A 22296-nucleotide genomic window follows, 5' to 3' on the forward strand; every position below is an offset into this window, starting at 1 on the left:
GTTCTATCCGATATTTCTGGCATAATGAAGGGGCGGTGATAGGGGCGTGAAGTTATTTATATAGGCTTAGGTGTTATCTAGTAGGTGGAAGGGTTAAACTGATAATTGAATAGCCACAATAGGTCCTGTATCCGAGGCCTCACGAAATGGCGTTGTAAATGTAAGGTTTATCGTCGAGGCTCGAGTGAAGAATGAAGAGGAGAACAGTGGAAGATGAAGTCTGAGTTAACAGTGATATATTAGAAGGGAAGGCAATACCTACCTAGGTTAGGTAGGTACGGACTTTAACGTCCAGCATTATATTCTGTGTGTACCTCTTACCCAACCATATAGGATTATAGATTTGAGTTGTAGCAGCAGCGGTACTATTTGCCAGGTACTCACCTAACTCAAGCACTAAGTATAGCATTCTTGCCTAAACGAGCCGAACTAGCTCGTACGCGCGATTTTATTGGCCAGTCTATCTTCCAGCGCGTTTCCCAGCAGTACGACTGTGACAATGTGACAGTGTGACAAGCCCGACTTCTTATCGATAGCACCGAAAAGCACCCAAGTTAAGGCCACTTTCACCTGTAGAAAGCTTTCGTCGTCCTCATTCGCAGCAGCCTCAATTACAACACCCATCCGCTAAAGCTGGCCTCAAAATCTCCGAGGCCAGCACCTTGAAAGCCTCCCCACGAATTCTCCACGTTTCTCTTGAAACGAAGGAAACAATAACAAAAGATAAAGAAAAAGATAAAGCCAAAAAGATGTTGTCAGGTCTCCAAAATCCCCGGCAAGCAGCCGCTCAGCTGCTGAACTTTGGCTTGATTCTATCCACCGCATTCATGGTACGTGTTGCTACCATGTCGCATTGCCCCAAGACCACCCACCCACCCTATATCCCGATGTCCCTACCTAACTAACATATCCCTCCCCTGCAGATGTGGAAAGGCCTCTCCGTACTCACCGACTCGCCGTCGCCCATCGTCGTCGTGCTCTCGGGGTCCATGGAGCCGGGCTTCCAGCGGGGGGACCTGCTCTTCCTCTGGAACCGGAACCTGCGGTCCGAGACCGACGTCGGCGAGATCGTCGTCTACAACGTCCGCGACAAGGAGATCCCCATCGTCCACCGCGTCGTCCGCAAGTTCGGCTCCGGCGCCCACGCCCGCCTGCTCACTAAAGGTGACAACAACGCCGCCGACGACACCGAGCTCTACGCCCGCGGCCAGGACTTGCTCGAGCGCAAGGACATCATCGGCAGCGTCTTCGCCTACATCCCCTTCGTGGGCTACGTCACTATTATGCTGAGCGAGCACCCCTGGCTCAAGACTGTTATGTTGGGCATTATGGGGTTATTTGTGGTACTGCAGCGGGAATAGTCGTACGTACAGCGAGGAAACTGAAGTGGGGGATGTATGAAAAACAACAGCGAATATTGATCATGATTTTGGGTTTATATTAGAGGCTATCCGCAAATAAAAAATATTTTCATATTGGCCAGCTCACCAATCCTTCCACCCTTCCATAATCAAATATGAGATATAATTATAACCTATGTGAAGACCACGGTCTATGGGTATTTTCCAGCCAATTGAATGCTCATCTTGTAGCCTCGCAGGCCCCCTTCTGCACTTGAATCGTACACTCACGTACACGTAAAGCCCGGTTGTGTAAGGGCTATACACTAGAATACAAAGCTAAAGCGCTCGGTGAGGTATCAACTGGGACCAGCTCTACCAAATCTGGAAATGCCGTTTTTAGATCCATAGCCTTAGTGCCGGTCCACCAAAAATTCTGTTCGACTAGTAATATTCCTCCTCGCCGTAGTCGTCACCGCCGTAGTCCCCTTCATCGTAACCTGTCTCATCGTAGGTTGTATGTTCCTGATCATCGTAATATTCGTCGTATGTCTCCTCTACGACATGTTCTGCATCTTCGTTTCCATCTTCTAGACCCTCGTCGTTAACCGTTGCATCGGGTGCCGCTCCACCATTCGTAGCAACGACGCTCTCTGCGCGACTTGCGGGACCGCTTCCGTTGCGAGATGCTACCGATCCAGGTCCCCGGTCCTTGTCGCTAGTAAAGAGGTTCTCGATGGCATCATAGTTGATACGTCTCGAATATGTATCTCGTTTCTTCAGCGCTTCGATAGCTGCCTCGCCCGGGGTAGAAGCAGGTGTGAGCTGCCCTTCACCAATTCGCGGCTTTTTTACCCGGTTGCGCTTCCGCTTTGGAGGTCCCAACTCCTCCATCTGCTTACGATAGATAATCTCCTGCTTCTTCCGTAGCCAATCCTTGTTTGCGTTGATCCATATGCTTTCCTTGATTTTCACCTCCTCGGGCGAGAGCTTGCAGAACTGCACCTCAGGATCGTCAGCAAACTCGTCTTCGCCGATAATTTCGTCCATGTTCGTTGCCCGCTGTGGGAGAAGAGACCGCGCCCACTCTGCTTTGATGTGCGCGAGATGCGCAGCGGTAGCTAGAGCCTTTCCGTGTTCATCGCTATGCGGGTCGTTAATAACCTCGTTGATCTGCTGTTCCAGTACGGCCTCATCACGCTCCCATTCATCGTCAAACGTGAGTTGCGGCTCGGTGGCTCCTTTCTTACGACCACGCCGTCGAGCTCCTGATTGTGCCGGAGTTTCCTCTTCGACTTCGGCTTCACCGTCGAGCAAGTCGTCCGAAGACCCGTATGTCGCTGCTAACCCATCTACCGCAGTATCATCCTCTGGATTTTCGGCCGCAAGGCCCTCTGCAACATCCCTATCTGCGCTCTTCCGCGGAGCAGGCTTCGGGATCTTCTCAGGGTTAAAAGGGGTAACCAACTCTCTTCCTTCGGAATTGTCGAAGGATCTTGGTAAGTAGTCCTTGACTTGGCGCATCCCAGAGGTGTCTGGGGGCGGGCGAGGTACTGGTGGTGGTGGCATTTCAATCGAGGGTCTTGGCGTGGCAACAGAGCCGTCTGGTGCCGGTGTTCCGGCGATGGAACTTGGCTGATCGTCCTCACCATCGATGTCCTCAATGGCACGTTTCCTTTTCCTAATTCGTCCTTCTTTTTCCATCTTCTCTTGCCATTCTGTCGTGCCTTTGTAGAATGCTGGCGGATCGTGGCGAGACTCGAGAAATTCTTGATTCAGAAAATCTTCAATGGAGAGTTCACTACTCTCTGTAACCGTGAATTCATCGAGCCGCTGTTCGATCGTATGTGTGGTAACCTTAACAACATAAACGATCTCACGGACGGTACGCCTGAAGTTCCACATACGTGCCGCCATAAGGATGCAAGCTCCGCAAATACCAGAAGGCCGGCGGCCCATAACCATCCAGTCTCGACCCATCCTCTGGCATAGCCTAGTTGCATCGGCTGCAACCTTGTTGGTGAAGTCACCAAAATCAAGCTTTGAGCAAAAGCGATATATCAGATCTTCCGGAATGATCGACTTGACATTATTGCTCTGGAAGGAATAAATATTGCTGAGATCCTTGAAAATATGACCCAGCTCATAGACATTTACCTAGATGATGTAAGTAAAAGGGAACAAGGGGAGTATAAGATAGGCTGAAAAATACTTACGTGAACAAGTTCAGCAAAGTCGATGAGCATAACTTTGCAACGATCCTCTCTACGGCATGCTGTATAGAGGCATACGGGGGCCACTTTATCCATACCTCGTCCTTGGAGCCAGTTCTCCTCCATGACGAGCTTGAAGATCTGGATGCCTGCATCGACAGCACTCGGCGGGATTTCCTTGAGCTGATGTGCAAATCCAACCATCATATTTTTGGCTATATAATTAATGTCAGCTACTAGCATTTTCATATATTTGGTCCAAGTTTTGAACATACCTTCACGGATGGTTTTCTCTCGGGCGTCCGTAAGACTGCCGCCGAGTCGTCTATATTGAGACCCCAAATTTCTAGAAGCACTTCCTTGATCCGCCCCGACAAAACTACCGTGGACAACGGCAGCACCAGATGAGCTTTCGCCAAACTGGACTTCAGCAACAATGTTTGAAGAATCGATTTCACGACCACAGGCAGAACAGAAGCCATCAGTAATTGGTGCTAACGGGTTAGAACAGTGAGGATTTGGACATGGTTGCCGATCTGACGAGGGTTTATTTTGAGAAGCGGGTGGTGTCATAGGTGTAGGACTCATCCCCATGGCCTTCATTTGATTTCGTTGTAAAACTTCTTTGATGCGATCGCCAGGCCCAACTCCCCTGGGTCTGAACTGAACCCCGCCACCACCCTTCCGCGAAGACGCCTTCGCAGATTTTAAGAACGAAGACATGTTCGTTTGGTGAAAGGTAAAATTAAAGTGAAAGTAAATAAGGCACAACACTGCATGTATAAGTGGATGAGCATAGGTATAAGTGGGCTATGAGAATGTATAAAAGAAACGAATAAGGAGAAGGGGATGGATGCACAGTTTAATTGATATCGTGAAGTGCCCGATCCAGTGTAAATCCCCTGTTAGGGGGAATTACCGGATTGACTGAAAACGAAGTGCGCTGCCAATGAGAATATCTCGTTCTAAAATGCAGCGTTGGAAAATAGGCAACTTGAATATCTTGATGAAGCCGACGTAGTATTGGCTTATAAGTTGCTTGTAAGTTGCTTGTAAGAAGTGGATGATCGAAAAAGTCTGGGGGATGTAGTCGCAGAAAAAAACGACGAGTGAGGATTTGTGGGTCACCAAAGTTGATGGGAAAAAGAAGTACTCTGGTCGGGGTCATCTGGCCGAGGGGTTGTGATGTCCAAATTGATAGAAAGAGGGCGCTAAAAAGATTTCGCCCAACTTTACTAAAAGTTACTTGGCTGACTCATCTCATTCCATGTGACTTTTAATCAAGCACGAACAAGCCCCGGTTCGAATTCAGCAGGAAACAACCTATTTTAAAGTTTGAAGTTTATCTAACTACGGTTTACGTACCCAGTACTTTCTGACAGATCCACTTCTAAGAGGTATCCATCTCACAAGACCTTTTTGAGTGTCGTCATATTCCATGATCAGAGCTTAGGCTGGAGCATCTAGCCAAAACACATAGCACATACTCAAAAATGGACGGTCTAGATGAATTTGAAAAATCCCTCGCCGCAGAGAAAGCTGAGAGAGCGCGCGAAGAGGAAAGGAGACATAAAAAGCACAGACATCACCACCGACGAGATCGGTCATCCGAACGCGACCGCGATGGTCACCGCCACGGCCACCGTAGGTCCCATGACCGTCACGAAGAAGAAAAAGAAGATGATGATGGACACCGACATAAGCGATCGCGCCATTATTCTAGAGACGACGAGCGTCACCACAGGCGCGAACACCATGAAGGTGATAAACGCGATTCGGACAGACGAGATCGCCACGTGAAGGCCTCAGACGCGAAAGAAGATCTCCCATTGCCCGATGAAGAGCTAGCTGCCGCGGACTATACTAGACCAGAAAAAGCCACCTCGAACTTAGTCCGAGATTCTTGGATGACAGCACCATCTGCGCTCGACATCGATTATACCCAGAAGGGTTCCAAACCTTCCAAACCTCCACCGCAACCCAATCAAGCGTCTCAAAGAGAAATTCACAAGCGAGAGCTCAATGCGACATATTTGCAGGAATTGAACAGCGGGAAATCCATAGGAGATCTTGAATTACCAGCACAGCATGAAGTCGACTATACATTTGGCGACAGCGGATCACAATGGAGAATGACTAAACTAAATGGAGTCTATAATACGGCCGAACAGATAGGGAGGCCTGTAGATGAAATAGCACTGGAGCGGTACGGCAACTTGCGCGACTTTGATGACGCACGCGAGGAGAAGATCGAGATGGACCGTCGCAAAGTATACGGTGATGGTTATGTTGGGAAGGAAAAACCCAGTGGTGAATTATTCCAGGAGAGGAAGCTGAATCAAGGTGTACATGAGAAGCGAGAAAAGCGAGAACACTCGCCACCGCCCGTAAATCTGGACCAAGGCACAGTCATTCCAGATGATGCATCAGCCCATTCATCAACTCAGATTGATCAGACTACACTTAACCGGCTTAAGGCCCAGATGATGAAGGCGAAGCTAAAAAAGGCGCCAGATGCTGCTAAGCTGGAAGCAGAGTACAACCAAGCAGCAGCAGCATTTGCATTAAAGGGCCCTGAAGCAGTTGTTCTTAATGTTATGGAAAACCGTATGCTAGCAGGGACACGCGGCGAAGCCAAAGCTGTCGAAACCAAGCGCGGCCGTGAGCGGGGCAATGTGGAGCAGAACGACGACATGACAATAGATGATATGATCCGGGAGGAGCGGCGAACAAGAGGGCAGGCCGGAGGAGAAGGCTTACGTCTGGCTGAACGAATTGCCAAGGACGCCAAGTTTGACGACGATTTGGAATACATGGACGAGAATGCCGAGAAGCTAGCCAAGCGCGTACAGAAATCAGAAATTAATCTCAAGAATCAGGCTGTCGGCGAATTTCAAAGGGTCAACAGGATTCTAGATAAATGCCAGCTCTGCCATCACGAGGACACCAATCAACCGCCTATTGCACCTATAGTCTCGCTGGCGACGCGTGTATATCTAACACTACCTACGGAGCCAGAGTTGAGCGAAGGGGGCGCTGTCATCGTGCCCGTTCAGCACCGGACTAACCTGCTAGAATGCGACGATGACGAATGGGAAGAGATTCGCAACTTTATGAAGTGTCTAACGCGGATGTATCATGAACAAGGTCGGGAGGTGATTTTCTACGAGAACGCAGCTGCACCTCACAGACACATGCATGCTGCCATGCAAGCGGTACCTATTCCCTACGACCTAGGAGATACTGCACCAGCTTTCTTCAAGGAGGCGATGCTTACGACGGACGAAGAGTGGTCTCAGCACAAGAAGATTATCGATACAGGAAAGCAAGCTCGCGAAGGGCTAGGCAAGCTAGCGTTCAGGAGATCTATCGCGAAGGAAATGCCATACTTCCACGCATGGTTTACTCTAGACGGAGGCTTGGGTCACGTAGTAGAGGACTCTAACCGGTGGCCAAGGGGCGATCTATTTGCGAGGGAGATCCTGGGGGGTATGCTAGACGCAGAACCGGATGTAATCAAGAAGCAGGGACGATGGCATAAATCTGATAATAGGGTAGAGGGGTTCAGAAAACGGTGGAAGAAGTTCGACTGGACCAGAATCTTGACTGATGGATGAGACCTTTGCGCGCCGGCGTTATGAGGTTGCCTATTAAAAACAATGGGAATATGTTGTCTGATAACATGTGCAACAAAAGAACAGAATACCTACATAGCCTCTAAGGTATAGATGAGAATTTTAATTGTCTCAGCAAGAAAGTATTTTCTACGATTCACATACTGGCTGTTCATTATTCGTCTATGAAGCTGTAATAGGCCGTGATGCGTATGTCTACGAAATACTTTAGACGTGTTTGATAGGTGAGGTTAGGTACCTGGTACCTACTGTGCAGAAATAGATGGAGTTGTTCCCTTTGCCCCTGTAAAATGCACAAGTAGGGACGCAAACGAGGGGTTACCCATGCCCGGCAAGAGCGATGTTGGTTACATTAGGTACCTACCTAGGCTGTAAAATAGGCTAGGCAAGACCTTACTAGGTCGGGTTTGACGATGATATCACTGCCTTCCTTAGGTAACCTGCTGCCCTCCTGCTTCTTCAGAAACTATTCAAGCAAAGCACGCTTTCTTAAAACAACACAACTACCTAGGTGCCTAATAAGACTGGAAGTTTCCAACTTGCGTCGGACCTGTTTGAACCTTTACCTGCAGCATAAAAAAAGGTACCAGGGACAAATCTTTTTTTTAATATCTCCGGATTCCTCTTCCTCCTCCTACGCACTTCTTTCATACCAACTTCAACACATCTACTACATACATCCAAAGCACATATTCCAAATCACCACAACAGTCACGATGGCTTCGTCGCAGAAGCGCATAGGCAAGGTAAGTCTATACTAGTGCAAACAAACCATCCTCTTTAGTCAAAGTCTAGCCTTATAAGCCCGTCTCATCTCATCTCGTCTCGTCTCATCTCCCACCTCCCATCTCTCATCTAACCAATCTAACCTCTCATTTTAACTCTCCCCAGGAGCTGCAAGAATGCATGACCTCTCCTCCCACAGGCATGGTGATCATGCTGCCCTCGGAAACCGACATCCACCACTGGACGGTGACGCTCGCCGGCCCGCCCGGCACCGTGTACAGCGGCGGCACGTACACGCTGGCGGTCAACCTGCCGGCGGACTACCCGTTCAAGGCGCCGCAGGTGACCTTCGCGACGCGCATCTACCACCCCAACGTGACCAACGACAGCGTCGGCTCCATCTGCCTCGGCATGCTCAAGCCCGAGAACTGGAAGCCCGCCAGCCGCGTCCGCGCCGTCCTCGACGCCGTCCGCCAGCTCCTCGTCGAGCCCAACCCCGACGACCCCCTCGAGCCCCGCATCGCCGACGAGTTCAAGAACAACCTCCGCGAGTTCGAGAAGAACGCTAGGTCCTACGTCGCTCGCTACGCTCAGCAGCAGCAGCCGTCGCAGTCGCAGACGCAGTCTGCCAAGAAATAAGTAGACTACGACAACTTTATTGTAGATAGGTATCCACCCATCCACCCTACTATAGGTACCTCTTATCTATCTGGTACTTAAATCTGGTAGCCCGCGGCTGAGGGAAGAGAGAGGCAAAAAACCATATTTGATAAGGGAGGATGACCTACTGGGTCGGTCAGGCGGACGGTTAGTACGGATAGATACCCTTCTTTTCATTATTCTTTCGCTCTTTCGCCCTTTCACACGAGCAAAGTGAGTGCCTAGATGAGTTGTGAGATAAGACAGGGCTGGTTCTTGGAAGAACGGTGGCGGTTACTACGTCTCGTACTCAAAAGCATGCGTGGTCAAATACGACTAGATTCAAGCTTCAAAGCTTGGGACGATATTCGACGTCGAGCCCTTTCTTTCTTACACCACTTTCGGAAACGCGTCTATGGAGAATTGTGGCAGGAATGAAGCATAACGACATTACGTGAGACGTTCTCATGATCCATATTAATAGACTCTTCAACGCATCAAGTATGTACGTACTTAGGTTCCCGCCAATGCAGCGGGATAATCACAACAAGTTAGGAGGTAGTCACCAATAATAAGTCTCTCTCGTCCTCAACAAATCTGTTGTATTGATCTTTGGAGCAAATGCTTCTGCTAGCCAGGCGTCCTGGCTCTAGTTTGCGTATTCAGTGAATGCATGTAGTGCGCCGCCAGTCGATGCTATATAACCTGCCCCTTTTGTAATGCAGTATGCTCTGTCTAAGTTTTTTTTTCCCCGAACCTTAACAATGCACTCGTATGGGGGTAGACCCATTGATGGTATCCATATTACCCACGCCAAATCAGTTTGGTTTTACATGGTTCTTGTCCTCCCGAAAAGATGAAGGCTTCTGACTCCTAGCTCCGCCCCTATCATGGTGTTGGCGAAAGCATAGGGAATCAGTTGACCCCTAAATGAAATGTAATATGTAATCCTTTTCCCAATACAAATGAACTTATTCCGTTCAGGTGGTGAACACAATGGTGATGAATGTCTGCTTCCCATCTCTATAATATTCTTCCGGAAGAAAAGAAAAAAAAGAAAAAAAAAAAAAAAAAGAACAACCGTATCGTAAGATTTCGTCAATGCCTAATGCTTATACATGCTGAAAATGAGGGGGAAAAGAAGAGAGGTCGTGACAGACAGAACGCAAGGTTGCAGATTCCGGCTGCGCTTATAACTGGTTTTGCTGTCACAAACTTTATGAACAATTCGAAGTTGTCGTCAGACCATGGCAGGTGAAAACGAACCGACAAAGGAAATTTGCTAGGAAGTACTCGGACTCGAGGCGGCGATACGAGATTAGACAAGCTCGCCATAGACTTGACCCCGTTCCCGGCGTCGGCTGAAAAGAGTGCCTTTCTTTTTTAAGTCGGCATCTATCGATACCATATTGCCAGTCTGCTTTTCTCTCTCTGCTTTAACTTGGACTCGTCTCTCTTGCCGCTTTTGCTCGACCGTTTCTTGGCTGAGATGGCCGAAACCGTTGCGGCGCTTGAAGCAGGCTTCTATTAGACCATTGGCGTCGATAAGCCGGCGAGGGATTGTCTGCACGACCTGGAAGATCTCCATAGGATCTGCCACGGCCTTGATCTCGTTCTCGCCGATCTTGAAGATTGCTAGGGCGATTCGGAATAGCGTCTTTGATCCCTCATAGAAGAAAACGTCCCATACGCGTAGAGTACTCTCGATAGGTAAGGTGCCAATATAACAACTCATAAACCAGGCCGTCATGCAAAGGGTGATAGGAGGAAGTCGAGTCGTCTCTGCTCTATGCCTGTGTCTCCAGCCCTTTACCCATACAGCATCCGTACCATCCAGCTCACCTCCAATCTTAGCCCAGACTTGGGGCATAGACTCCCTTAACGATGACATGAGCACTCCGAGATCTACATTGGCACCCTCCAGGTTGGTTTCGTGCGTTCCTGGAAGGTATACTCGAGCTATAATATTAAGTAGCCAGAAGGCGTGCTCCTCAGTTTCCACAAAGAGTAGCAGTAAGCCTGCTAGAAAATTAAGCGACTGGCAATACCCAATTCGTGGATTATAAATAGCAAAGGCGTGCAAGACACGGCGTAAAGATACGATCATTGGCTTCTCCTCGATTATGGGCATGGGGCCCCCTGTCTCTTTCGCAAGGGCTTCTTGGGCGATGGCAGTGGGTGACGGACAAGAGCGAAACTTGATGTTGTCCGGAAACGTACGGTGCAAGTCACGCTCGATCGCCTCCACGTCCACGGCCTTAGCTTTTTGCTTCAAGAGATCATCATACAAGCCGGCGTGTTTCGCGACAACGGCAGGGCCCCCGGCGTAATAGAACCAAGCGGCGCCCCTCCAGTCGGGAGGTATTCCTTTACGTACAAATCGTTTCGTCTTGTTCGATCGAGGAGGAAATCGGTTGGGATGATCGGTCATTAGTCCATGCTCCCTAAGAAACGCAGTCCACTTCTTCCGCCTTCTTTCCAAGTATTCGGTATATCCTTGGTTCCAGCTGTCGTATTGCTCTCGGTTGACGTATTGATTGCTCTTTCGAAACCCGTAGCGATCTCTTTCATCATCATCCTCGGCAATTGTCGATACAGTCGGATGCCGCGAGGGAGGCAAAGGACTGCGCTCGTCCTCAGTATCATCTTCGGTATCAGCACCTGCATCTAGACCCTCTTCCGCAGTTACGTCGACCAAGATATTAACAGCTTCACCACCCGCTTCACCATCCGCTTCACCATCTTCTTCACTATCTGCTTCACCATCTGCTTCACCATCCGCTTTAATGGAATTGCGGATGGCATTGGAGCCCGCGCGAGGGCTCCCTGGTATCTCCTCAGATACTTCTTCATTTACTTCCTCCAGTACTTCTCCACTTACTTCCTCCCGTGCTTCCTCATGTACTTCCTCATGTACTTCCTCGCGGAATTCCTCAAACACCTCCTCGTCCTCGGGCCTATCCTCACGCAAGGATTCGTGCTCATCGGGACCCTGGAAGATAGAAGCAGACTCTGGGTCAATCCGATGGTCAGAGGTTGAGGCTATGCCCGGTGATTCCGCGGTCGGTAGAAACACGGTCATCGCGTCCAGCATAGCAGTCCTCCTCCTACTCAATTCTGATCTTGCAGTGGCCGGCCTTGAGTCTACCATCTCGTTGTTGTCCTCCGGAGCTGAATCGTCGTAGAAACCCTTCTCGTACATTCCCATTATATCATTAATACTCAGTGAATCGTCGGCTGCTCCGTAGACCGAAGTTATAGAACTGCTCTTGGTCAAAATGCTACTCCTTTCAGTTGCTACTGTCCCCTGTGCTGTAGATGCCGAGAGTTGCGACCGATAGCTTGCCCTAAGCTCTTCGCTTGGCAACGATGCCATTCTATGTATAGAATCTCTAGCGAAAGGTGGCCCGGTACTTTCGGCGCGATTATACAATAGAGGGTATCTGGTGGGTGGGGGGTGTGGCTGTCGGCCTCTGCTTCGAAGATGCTCTCGACTGTGCATTTCGGGGGGAGGTCGACCGGGAACGGAGGAAAAGGTAGCAGCGGATATATTGGAGGAAATGGATTGGCCACGCTCTCGCGTCCACGACACGAGATGGCCTGGAGAGATATCGAGATGGTTCGGTTCGTTCGAAAGGTGACTAGTAGGCGTGGCACGAGGCGATTCATGGTAGGGCTGCTTAATGCTCGGTTTTCGCGGTCTCGAAAAATTGTCGACGCGTGGTGTTTCAGGCGTGCTCATTTTGACGGGCGACAGAGGAAATTCATCTCTAACCTCGGAAGCAAAGTGCAGCTCGTCGGTCGCGTTCGATGATCTACTATGGAGACTGCTAACAGCTGGAGAAGTAGGGGTGAGAGTAGCAGATCGATCGTAACCTAGGGAATCCCAGCGAGGGGACAATGGTGAGTTTGGTAGTGTTGGTATGCGAGGTGAATGATCTTCTATGGTATGACTAAACTGGGAGTGCGACGTAAAGGTTGTAGATGGGGTAGAATATGCAGTTGGAGGACTGTTCCAAGGAATGGGTGTGGTGGTGGCTGTGGTGGTGGTGGTGGTTGATTCTTCGTAGTCATTGTCTTCGTCAGCTTCATAGCCATCCCTCTCTCCGTCGCTGTAATGATGACTGAAGTTACTACCGGCGTTAGGGAAAATTGGCCTAACCGGGGTGTGTTTCGAGTCCTGGGCTCTCGAAGCGTGCGGGCCAAACTCTTTGAATTTCATGCCGCGCTCAGGTCTAACACCTACCCTAGCTGATAATACGTCTGATCTCAAATCTGATCTAGGGCTAGGTTGCGTCACCGCTCTGTACCCTCCAGGTCTTCTATATCGTTGTTGGACATCAGATGTAATTGCTGTAGGTCCATCTTGTAGCGAGTTATCGGCCATAGTCCTAAATGTTCGTGCCATTGGCCTTTGGGGGCCAAAGCAACCTAGAATGCAAGCAGCTTTCCCTTAATGCAATTCCCACTTTTACCTATGGGATCCCACAGCCGGGTAACCAAGCAGGTTGATACAACGCAGCCTTAAAGTGGACTTTTCCTAGGTACTTTAGGTAGGCATAAAAGATGATGATCTTAACTCCAACCTACAGTTTAGGTATGTACCTTGCGGCTGCGGAAGCGTCAAAAGAACGACATAAAACCCGAACTAGGTCCAGCCGAACGAGACCTAGAATTGGAGAATTAGGTTATGCACGCACGGGCACAACCCCTGGTTACCCCCGTGACTGAGATTCGAGACAATAGCAACGAAGATGAGTTGAACGAATGAAAAAATTCGGTAGAGGTTGAACGAATGCTTCTTAAGGATCTCCCGTCGTCTACGGGAGAAGGGAACGCAACAGAAAGTGATTGATGGGATTCAAACCCGGTCCATACCAGTGATGATTGCTTGCTTTATCGGCGTGGTACAAATGGATGAGACGGTTTGACTTTCTCTACCTCCCTCTCTCTCTCCTTTTCTCTGTTGTATGCGTCGTTCCGTGCGGTGGTTGCGGATTATAGGTTAACCGTAGACTCGAGGTCAGTTGTCAGTTGAAGGTCAGGTCGAAGGTCGAAGGTCGATGTAACGAGACAAAACGTTTGGCTGAGCCGGGAGGGTAACCCAAATAACGTCTTTTCCATCCAGAATCGTCAATTGTCCCTACGATTGAGACGACAATGATCGACTATGGAAATTGTATATGTTTGTTTGGTGTCTTATTTCTCCAAATATAATTAAATGGGAAGAGACACACTAATAAAGGTAATCTGAAGATTCGACGATAGAGGTACTTCAAGGTGAGTTAGGTAGGTGAGTTAGGAATTGTACGGTTAGGTACCTTCAGCTGTTTTCTTCGCCTAAGGTAATGCAGGTACAAGGTACACTAATAAGGAATGACTGGAGTGGGTGCTGAAAGTAGGTACCTGTACAGGGGAGTGGTACCTAGCTTCTGTGGGATGACCCAAGGTACAATGACTTTTTTTTCGGCAGTGGATAGTGAATTGGGAAAGCTCCAGTTAGGTCCAAAGATGGTAGGTATCGATTGTCACTCCTGCTGGTATAGCTGTTGCCTTCCAAAATGCACCTAGAAATATAAAGTTTCGTTTAGGTGACCCCTTCAGTAAGACAACGTTACCAATCAGGTACCTAGGTAGGTAAGCTCCTAACCGTCAAATCGAGTCGCCTCGAGAACTACCAACAGATCCCGATAAACACGGCTATGAATCAAGGCTATGAATCACACTCGAGATTCATTGAGGAAATTTTCAAAAAGAATAAAGTTTCGTTCGATTCAGTGGAATCGAAAATGTCTAAATTCTTCTTCTGTCGAATCCTCCGCTTATGCCGTGGGTACCGCCCAGGTGGCAGGCGCAGTAATTGAAATTAGTCTTAGCGGCCGCGGAACGGATTGCGACCCGTTCAAGGAACAAGGTTGTTCAGCGGGTATTGAACCGGCTTCTCTTATTGGCTAGCTTAGTCCTGGAAACAACAAAAAGGGTAACGAAGCAGAACATTTGAGAGAGCTGATTAGGCTGACATCATATTCCCTTGTATTCCCTTGACTGGGAGACATCGTAATTTCCCAAATTTGTCTCTTATAAACATGCCTGATACATTAGGTACCTTACCTACAATTACCTAAAGTACACGTAGCGATACATGTCCGCTGTCCACTGTGGGCATAGGACATAGCCAAAAAAAGCCTAAGCTCGAAGACCTCGGGACTACCTATAACAAAACGGGAAAAACCAAAGCCAACAATCGTTTTCGAGTTCGTTAGCGATCCGAGTCAGCCGTAAAAGTAAATTGCTTTTTTTTGGTTGAGAGTTTATTAATCACTTTAAAGAGTGTTTCTCATAAATGTATTATAAGACGATGTTAGTCCCTTACGCTGATGTAAATTTATATGCATCTCTTTCACATATTTTATCTATAAGAATGAGCACATGCATACCTTTTGGAAGTTAGGCACCATTTACACCTGGTAAATAACCAAAATAATGAAAATTTCGGTACAAATTACAGGTAGGTACTTAGGTAGATATTAACGCTATGACAAGACACGCTGCTAAAAAAGATTATGGGATTTATCGCAGTCTAGATTTATGGCAGGTTGTTTCGGACTTTCCTCATTTCGAAATCTCAAGGCGAAATAGCTATATCAAGGTTTAGCAACTACAAAAATTTGCACTGAACAACAACCTGGTTTAGGGATTTCCGAGGCTATGGGTCAGGGGCACAGCTGAGCATCTGCAATCCTAGCGCTGGTAGTAGTTTTTGCTGAGCAGCCGGCAGCTGTTGTCCACTTTATTTAGGCTGGGTATTGTACCAGGTAGGTACGTGCCTAGGCCCTAAGGTACCTATTGTCCATTGTGCATGGGTTCTGCAAGGATAATAGGTACCTTACCTCAGGTAGATACATGTAGGGGCCTCTATTTCAGGTACCTACCGTACCAGGTAGTGTAGGGCACTAGGCGAGTTGAGTCCGTGGACATCGTATATGAGGTACCTTGAACCTTGAGCGTTGGAATTTCCGTTTGACACGGAAGCCGGTGAAGACCTGCTAGCCCCGACCGAACTTAGCTTGCGTATTTCGGCCAAACTGGCAGAACCCGCATTTTAAAACCTTAGAGTAACAAATGACAGATCTTCATCTCACCACCTGCATCACTAACAATAGGAACAAATCTTCCTATTATTCATCTGTGAAATCACACAAAAAAAGGGTTGTTTTTATCAACGATCTCAACAATAGCTAACCTACTGTACATACCTTCAATCCATGTCACTCAACATCTTCACATGGCGCCTAGTAACAATCACAACCTATTAATTTAACATATGTGACTTTGCTTGCTTCCATGCGTTCATTGCAACGCCTCCATTCTATCTCTCATGGCAGGTGATAGCAACAATATGGCTCAAGATGGGATGTACGACGCGTGTTTTACGCGTTTCCTTGGTTCCTCGGCTTCTTTTGCTCTAGGCCACATCTCGATGCCACGCCAATCAATATCACAATTCCTTGCCGTCTCCTCTTGGAAGTGCGGCGGGACAGTCAGTCCGATCTCCGCTTGGAGGAGCATGCCCGTTGCGACCTTGAAATTCTAATCAGGTTCTCTATAATACACCGCGCCATTATACCCAGGACAATAAGTTCCGCTTATATACCGGCTTATATATCGCATCGATGGTCCATCTAACTAAGGTAAATAGGTAGGTATGTTACCGCCATTTGCTGGAGAACGAGTTGCTATGGACATGGATACTACCAGGTCATATCTATTCCCTCTCGTGGGCATCGTGGATATATGCGAAGGCAGAAAATAAACCTTAAACGTCACGAAAGTTGGTCGCAGGCAACTTCCAAGTGAGAGCACGGACATATTTTATACACGCAGCAAGGCTGTGCATCCCGAGCTTCACGGTTAAACCAAGTGGCTTATGAAATGAGGGGAAGACAAGCGGAAAAGAAGGAGGAATGTGGCTGGGCTGTCTTAGGTTGGAGGTTCTCCTCGCGGAATCGTCATCAATCGGTCAAATCGACTAAAACAACAGCAAAAATGGATTCTTTTTTTGAGCTTCCCGGCCCCGATCGAGCCTTGACCAGGATATGATCCGAGTCCCACACCTACTTACATAGTAACAGCTTCACTACTTGCTACTTTGCTGATGTCCTTAACTGACTTTGGTGGCTTCCTGGATGTGTATTGCTAGTCCATATTGACGGACACCCAATCCTGCAACTAGGGGGGAGAGGAACAAGAATGGACATACGGTAGCAAGCAGCAGCAGAAGCTCCCAGAGCTCCCCCGTCCGACCCCCCCTCCTCCCTCACCCATTCCCCCCAAAGCTCCCCCAGCTCCAAGCTTACCAGTCCCCTCCCTCTCACGCTTCGCGCTCTGCTGCCCCCCTTCCCAAGCAGCCTTTCTTCCCCAAGCACAGCGGCCAACGTTTCTCTCTCCCTACCACCCCCAGCTTCCTCTCCCCCTTCTCTACTTTTCTTCCCTCCTTTCCTCTCCTCCTTTTCCATCTTTTCTCATACTTAGTCCATCCATAAATTTCTCCTGCCTATCAATTCGCCAGTCCAGTTCTTAATTTTCCATCGAAAAACCGCCCCCCCAGCTCATTTTCATCCTCCAAACATGACTTCACGGAAGAGAAAGCAGGAGGAAGAGGAAGAAGAGCTCGTTGCTCTACCTAGCGACGAAAGCGAAGAGGAAGAGGAGTAGTAAGTTATCCATTCCCATGTTTCACCAGGCGTTGCGTTCATGGCTGCGCAATACTCGAGAAATCCGCCAGAGAGGGCCTCTTGTCGCAAAAGATGCGCCAGCGTCGCATTAACTGTTGGCATCATCGCGTGTACTGGCGCATTATCGCAGACATCACACCTTTGATGGCGTATCATTCAATCAGTCCAATTGTTGAGCTCAAGGAAGATGCATCAACTTTATGGAGCATATGTTAACCTTTCTATCCAATAGTATATCCGAAGGGGATGAAGATGACGACGCCGATGATGTTGAGGATGATGACGAAGAGTATGATGAAGTAGTCGAACCGGAACTGGACGAGGAAGAGATAGACAAAGAAAATGGTGTAAAGCGTAAGTAGATCCTCTCTATAGCCCCTTGATGAGTGACGGGACCTTTCCATCTTGGCTAACGGGTTCAAAAGCTGTTCCTACTCAACCTGAAGCCCCTCCAAAGAAGAAGCTGAAGACAGCCGGGGCTCCCGTCGAGCCCGTTCCCGTCGCCAAGAATTATGGCGACGAGGAGGGCGACGAAGAGGAGTTTGATGTTGAAGAGGAGAACTTTGAGGAAGAAGAGGAAGAGGAAGAGGGCTATGATGACGAAGAGGACGGTGGAGAGGACCAGGAGAATGGTGTCGACGAACCTAAGAAATTGGGTATCGACGTCGATCTGCCTACTAACGGCAAGACTCATGCAGCGAAACAAGTTGCTGCTAACGGCGACGAGGCTGATGACTGAGTTATCTCATACCTCCCCATTCATACCGCAGTACGCAACTTGAAGCCCGGTAGCTACAAGGAGTTCGGCCGGTGTGTTTCTCTCAGTCATAACTTCTTTCGCCCATGATCTTCCGCCTACCAATTCCCGCAATAAGGGGTCTTGCTTTTTCTATTTCATCACTGCTTATTTCATTAGTGGCATAGAAGGGTTCATGTGCCAATTTAACAGCACATTTAATGGAAAGACATCAAGATTTTTGCTCTCATTAATTCGGGATAAGATTTCATTTGAATCGCGCCCACCATTTAATCGAACGACGTGCGGTGCCCATGCTTAGAATAGGTAGACATTGACTCAGTCATCATCATTTCGTAACCTTTTATGCTGATGACAGGTTTTATAGAGCACCTTAGTAAGTAGGCCATGTCTCGTTGATACGTAATATACCTAGTAGGTAATTATCGCATATGTAAAGTGTGCGCGGGTGGTAGACACGAGAATCTCTTGAATGGAGTTGCGATGCTCTATATATTCCAATACAGACCTACCTAAGGTACCTATTCTAAAGAACCCAATCTCGTACCCCACAAGAGAACCCCACGTTTTACTTGAACTAGGGCCGGTTGACAGGTGTCCATCCGCCTCCGGTTGGTCGGAGCCGTAGATGGTCGGCCAGTGAATGCGGCCTAACGAGAAGAAATAGGCTCGACTAAGCAGTCGTAGGGCTAGAGGCCCACTCGCAGAGTTCGTTCGCGGAGAGATATTAACGTATCACCTACGAGATTTGAAGGATACTATGCAGGTGATGCTTAGTTGATATATGTATGTGAGGTTGGGCTGGCAGATATCGCAGACTCGCGTTTACCTAATGTCTGACCTCCTCTGAGGGAGGACCTATAGTAAATCATTGTATTGAACAGCACTAGCTTTCTAAATGTGTATAGTTTCCCACTTGACTTTCCTCAGCTCATTCATCTTAGAAAGCACATTACGGCTTGGAGCAACATAAGCGAACTATGTTTACAAAACAAGGAAATTCACCGAACAACCTAGTATTTGACGTAATTCGCATAAGTCAAGTTTAACAACCTTCGTAGTCTACTTAACTTTTGGGTGTTTAATCAAAGCCAACATTGAGAAGCGTCACACACAAATCTGATATAAACCTCGGTCTACTTACTTCTATCAATATCGCCCAATTGACATCTAGCTAGAAATACATACATACCTCTTGGTCGGGTTGGACATTAACTCGGTTCTACGGCATGTCTCTCAACTACACGGTAATTCGGTGGATATACACCTTCTGCACCACCACCACCACCACTCAGAAACATATCACAACAAGAGGGGGCAACGGGTGAGGAGAAAAGGACGTGTTCGCAAATGAGCAAGTCAGCATTACCTAGCTCAATCGAGAACCTACTGCTAGCCATGCCCTTTGTCGGGAAAGCAAGGGAAGTGCCTGTCGCCGAATAGGTATACACGTCCAAAAAGGGTTTCGTTACCAGGCGATCCCCATCCTATTTCCAACTCCCCTCACGTTTGCGTACCTAATCTACCTACCTTACCTAGGTACCTAAGTAAGGTAAGCAATGACATATATCCCGTTTTACGCAGCTACCTAATGCAGTCGGCCCGGCTTGATGTTTTTAATGGCACACATTCCGTTCCCCTCTTCCACTTGTTTCATACCTATAAAGGTCCGTACGGTTGGGATTTTAAGCGTGAGACAGAGCTTGGATGACGATGAATGAACGCCCTTGTCTTGTATTAGGTTAGGTACAGTAGAGGTATGCAAGTAAATACTTACCTACCTACCTACCTAGTATGTATACCCTTCCTGCGTACACTAGGTATGAGACCATGGGGACTTGAATGTAGATCAGATGGAAAATACTTCTACAGCAAACGCCATTTGTGGGTTAGTGCGTCCTTTGTCTCATTCCCTAGCTCCTTGATAAGCTTTAGAGACAGTAGGGATAGTAGGTAAATATGAATCTGTGCATATGTAGTACTTAACGCAATGGAGGTTAAAGAGTATCTAGTTTCTGGCACTCCTGGAGAATTAGCAATAGAGAACAACATTTACCTAGTATGATTTACGCTTAGTATGATTTACGCGCTGATTTGAATAGTTACCTCCGACCAACGCAGGTTCAATAGAGATGTTATCGTTACTGACTGAAACTACATGGTAACGGCTTTTCAATTGTTGGGTATCTACAGTAATCTGGCTGGATGTCTCACCAACCCTTTAGGTTTTTAAGTTATGATCATTCATCTAATAGTATATCGCCGCTTACCCTTCCTCGGCATCCATGGCATCATGTCGTCTCTTTCCTCCTTTACCCATATGACGGCCTTTCAGGACTGAACCCTTATTGCCCCGGTCGTCCATCAGAGTCTTCATCTCATTACGCGAGTGGCGCTGAGCCTCCTCGACTCGGCGCTTGAACACCATTACTTCCTCCTTACTAGTCTCGTACTCTCCTAATTTCTTACCTAGAGCCGCCTCAATACGCTGATAAATTTCAAGATCGTACTGCGTGACTAAACTCAAGGCCTGTCCAGCATTACCTGCACGGGCAGTTCTTCCGACTCGGTGAATATATGTCTTACCTGCGATGCTGTATTAGCTATGAACTTGTAGCCAAACTAGAAGGTATTACAGCGCAGGTCTGACGAGACAGCCTAGTAACATAGGTCTTTTGCGAATGAGAAAATCAGGGGAGCGGTAGAGGGGTTAGCTTACTATCTTGAGGTAAGTCATAGTTGATTACAACATCAACCTTAGGTATATCTAAACCTCGTGCAGCAACGTCGGTCGCGACTAGGATATCCCGCGATCCGGACTTGAATTTATTCAGGGCACCCAATCGTGCAGACTGCGATAGTTGACCTGTCAAGGATGTAGTCAGCAACAAGCCCAAAATGACGATCGACAGTAACATCTCGGAATCTGCGCTGCCGGAAGATGACACTTACCGTGAAGGGGTATTGCTCCGAAACCCAAGTATCGAAGGAAGATGGCAACCCTCTGGGTTTCGTAGACGGTTCTTGTGAATATTATGGTTGACCGTCCGGTAAACTCACTCGCCACAAGGAAAATCAAGTATGTATCCTTATGCATATGTGGGATGAACAGGTAGTACTGCTGTAGAGTTGAGACGGTCTGGTATTTGTTGCTGCTAATGCTGACGCGTAGCGGGTCTCGTAGACTGGCCCTCTGTAAACTTTCGACCTTTGACGACATGGTAGCGCTGAAGAGGAACGTGCGCCTCTCTCTTGGGAGAAACTTGAGTAACTTGTCCAGTATGGGACCGAAGTCCATGTCCAAAAGTCGATCGGCCTCGTCGATAACTAAGTACTTCGTATTTGATAGTTTAAACCCCTTCGTCTTTTCAAGATGATCTAATAGTCGTCCTGGCGTGGCCACAACGATGTGAGGCTTTTTGGACAAGGCGATGGCCTGGGGAACCATATCTAAGCCACCGACGATAACGGCGCATCTTACCGATATGGAGGCACCAAGAGCGTCTACCGATTGACCGATCTGTGCCGCAAGTTCGCGAGTAGGAGCTAATATAAGACCGAAGAAAGGAGATGGCTTTTCTAGGAGAGCTTGGAGGATAGGTAGAACGAAAGCGGCCGTCTTTCCGCTACCAGTCTCAGCCAGTCCTATAAGATCCCTATCTTGTAAAGCGAGAGGGATGGATTGCGCCTGAATCGGGGTTGGGTGTTTGTAGCCAAGTGAGTGGCACGCTTCGACTAGAGTATCGACGATTCCCTACAAGAGACCATCATGTTAGTTATAGAACTGTTTTGACATTTTTAAGACCCGAAAGCCTGGATGCGTGTGCGCACACACCAAATCTTTAAACGTTTTAGGGGCAGAGTCGACAACAGAGCCCTCTACGGTCTCGGAATCAAGGGATTCATCTTGGACTTCAGCTGCGGGTGATGTCTTTCGCCTTTTTGCGGAAGACATGTTGGAGGAAGTTTGTACTGTATGTGCGTGTTTGCGCAAGCAATAAGGTGTTCGAGAGAGGATCGAGTTGGCGAAATAATGGGAGATTTTATGTTAATTTGTTAGTCCAACAAGAAAGAAAAAAGGTTATCCTGCAGTCTTGAATAAAGTTCGCGATCGGGCAAATTGGAAGTTAATAATTCCGTTGACAAGATTCGATGGATGCGCATCCCACCTCTGCAAAAAAGTTGACCGCTTTCTGTTTGTAGTGCATTATCTTATCTGCGAAAAGCCCCACAGAGTATAGAGTACTGCGA

The 22296-nt window shown here is 48.0% G+C and overlaps 7 protein-coding genes across 7 annotated transcripts; 4 read left to right on the forward strand and 3 right to left on the reverse strand.

Annotated features, from left to right (window-relative positions):
- The first annotated feature begins 474 nt into the window (after positions 1–474).
- On the forward strand, positions 475–1573 carry F4812DRAFT_405455 (microsomal signal peptidase 18 kDa subunit). The gene is made up of 2 exons (XM_047932281.1): positions 475–830; positions 924–1573. Exons 1-2 carry the CDS (start codon positions 750–752, stop codon positions 1359–1361), a joined length of 519 nt encoding a protein of 172 aa, XP_047790006.1. The 5' UTR covers positions 475–749; the 3' UTR covers positions 1362–1573.
- Positions 1573–4661, reverse strand: F4812DRAFT_405459 (uncharacterized protein). The gene is made up of 3 exons (XM_047932283.1): positions 3829–4661; positions 3557–3768; positions 1573–3497 (listed from the first exon to the last, which is right to left on the reverse strand). Exons 1-3 carry the CDS (start codon positions 4274–4276, stop codon positions 1785–1787), a joined length of 2373 nt encoding a protein of 790 aa, XP_047790007.1. The 5' UTR covers positions 4277–4661; the 3' UTR covers positions 1573–1784.
- On the forward strand, positions 4662–7331 carry F4812DRAFT_405458 (CwfJ C-terminus 1-domain-containing protein-like protein). The gene has a single exon (XM_047932282.1). It carries the CDS (start codon positions 5047–5049, stop codon positions 7168–7170), a length of 2124 nt encoding a protein of 707 aa, XP_047790008.1. The 5' UTR covers positions 4662–5046; the 3' UTR covers positions 7171–7331.
- Positions 7332–7904: 573 nt separating this feature from the next.
- F4812DRAFT_459798 (ubiquitin-conjugating enzyme) lies at positions 7905–8553 on the forward strand (the record flags this gene model as incomplete). Its single annotated transcript, XM_047937608.1, has 2 exons — positions 7905–7934; positions 8080–8553. The coding sequence occupies 2 exons, from the start codon at positions 7905–7907 to the stop codon at positions 8551–8553; spliced, it is 504 nt and encodes a 167-aa protein (XP_047790009.1).
- Positions 8554–9871: 1318 nt separating this feature from the next.
- Positions 9872–11929, reverse strand: F4812DRAFT_451366 (RabGAP/TBC; the record flags this gene model as incomplete). Its single annotated transcript, XM_047936198.1, has 2 exons — positions 9872–11319; positions 11521–11929. 2 exons carry the CDS (start codon positions 11927–11929, stop codon positions 9872–9874), a joined length of 1857 nt encoding a protein of 618 aa, XP_047790010.1.
- A 4903-nt stretch (positions 11930–16832) lies between these two features.
- Positions 16833–18272, forward strand: F4812DRAFT_405520 (uncharacterized protein). Its single transcript, XM_047932284.1, has 3 exons — positions 16833–17267; positions 17521–17642; positions 17714–18272. The coding sequence occupies exons 1-3, from the start codon at positions 17182–17184 to the stop codon at positions 18025–18027; spliced, it is 522 nt and encodes a 173-aa protein (XP_047790011.1). The 5' UTR covers positions 16833–17181; the 3' UTR covers positions 18028–18272.
- Positions 18273–20156: 1884 nt separating this feature from the next.
- On the reverse strand, positions 20157–22208 carry F4812DRAFT_405527 (DEAD-domain-containing protein). The gene is made up of 4 exons (XM_047932285.1): positions 21881–22208; positions 20998–21799; positions 20765–20911; positions 20157–20631 (listed from the first exon to the last, which is right to left on the reverse strand). The coding sequence occupies exons 1-4, from the start codon at positions 21998–22000 to the stop codon at positions 20312–20314; spliced, it is 1389 nt and encodes a 462-aa protein (XP_047790012.1). The 5' UTR covers positions 22001–22208; the 3' UTR covers positions 20157–20311.
- Positions 22209–22296: the final 88 nt, after the last annotated feature.

The sequence above is a fragment of the Daldinia caldariorum genome (genome assembly GCF_022478825.1).
Source record: "Daldinia caldariorum strain CBS 122874 unplaced genomic scaffold F4812scaffold_9, whole genome shotgun sequence".
Classification (NCBI taxonomy): domain Eukaryota; kingdom Fungi; phylum Ascomycota; class Sordariomycetes; order Xylariales; family Hypoxylaceae; genus Daldinia; species Daldinia caldariorum.

Coding starts and splice junctions, on each gene's coding strand:
- F4812DRAFT_405455 (XM_047932281.1), top strand. CDS start 750: ATGTTGTCAGGTCTCCAAAATCCCCGGCAAGCAGCCGCTCAGCTGCTG. Junction 831..923: donor TTCTATCCACCGCATTCATG/GTACGTGTTGCT, acceptor CCTCCCCTGCAG/ATGTGGAAAGGCCTCTCCGT.
- F4812DRAFT_405459 (XM_047932283.1), bottom strand. CDS start 4,276: ATGTCTTCGTTCTTAAAATCTGCGAAGGCGTCTTCGCGGAAGGGTGGT. Junction 3,769..3,828: donor AGAGAAAACCATCCGTGAAG/GTATGTTCAAAA, acceptor TTAATTATATAG/CCAAAAATATGATGGTTGGA. Junction 3,498..3,556: donor ACTTTGCTGAACTTGTTCAC/GTAAGTATTTTT, acceptor TACATCATCTAG/GTAAATGTCTATGAGCTGGG.
- F4812DRAFT_405458 (XM_047932282.1), top strand. CDS start 5,047: ATGGACGGTCTAGATGAATTTGAAAAATCCCTCGCCGCAGAGAAAGCT.
- F4812DRAFT_405520 (XM_047932284.1), top strand. CDS start 17,182: ATGACTTCACGGAAGAGAAAGCAGGAGGAAGAGGAAGAAGAGCTCGTT. Junction 17,268..17,520: donor AGCGAAGAGGAAGAGGAGTA/GTAAGTTATCCA, acceptor TCTATCCAATAG/TATATCCGAAGGGGATGAAG. Junction 17,643..17,713: donor CAAAGAAAATGGTGTAAAGC/GTAAGTAGATCC, acceptor CGGGTTCAAAAG/CTGTTCCTACTCAACCTGAA.
- F4812DRAFT_405527 (XM_047932285.1), bottom strand. CDS start 22,000: ATGTCTTCCGCAAAAAGGCGAAAGACATCACCCGCAGCTGAAGTCCAA. Junction 21,800..21,880: donor CTAAAACGTTTAAAGATTTG/GTGTGTGCGCAC, acceptor GGTCTCTTGTAG/GGAATCGTCGATACTCTAGT. Junction 20,632..20,764: donor CTATGACTTACCTCAAGATA/GTAAGCTAACCC, acceptor ACAGCATCGCAG/GTAAGACATATATTCACCGA.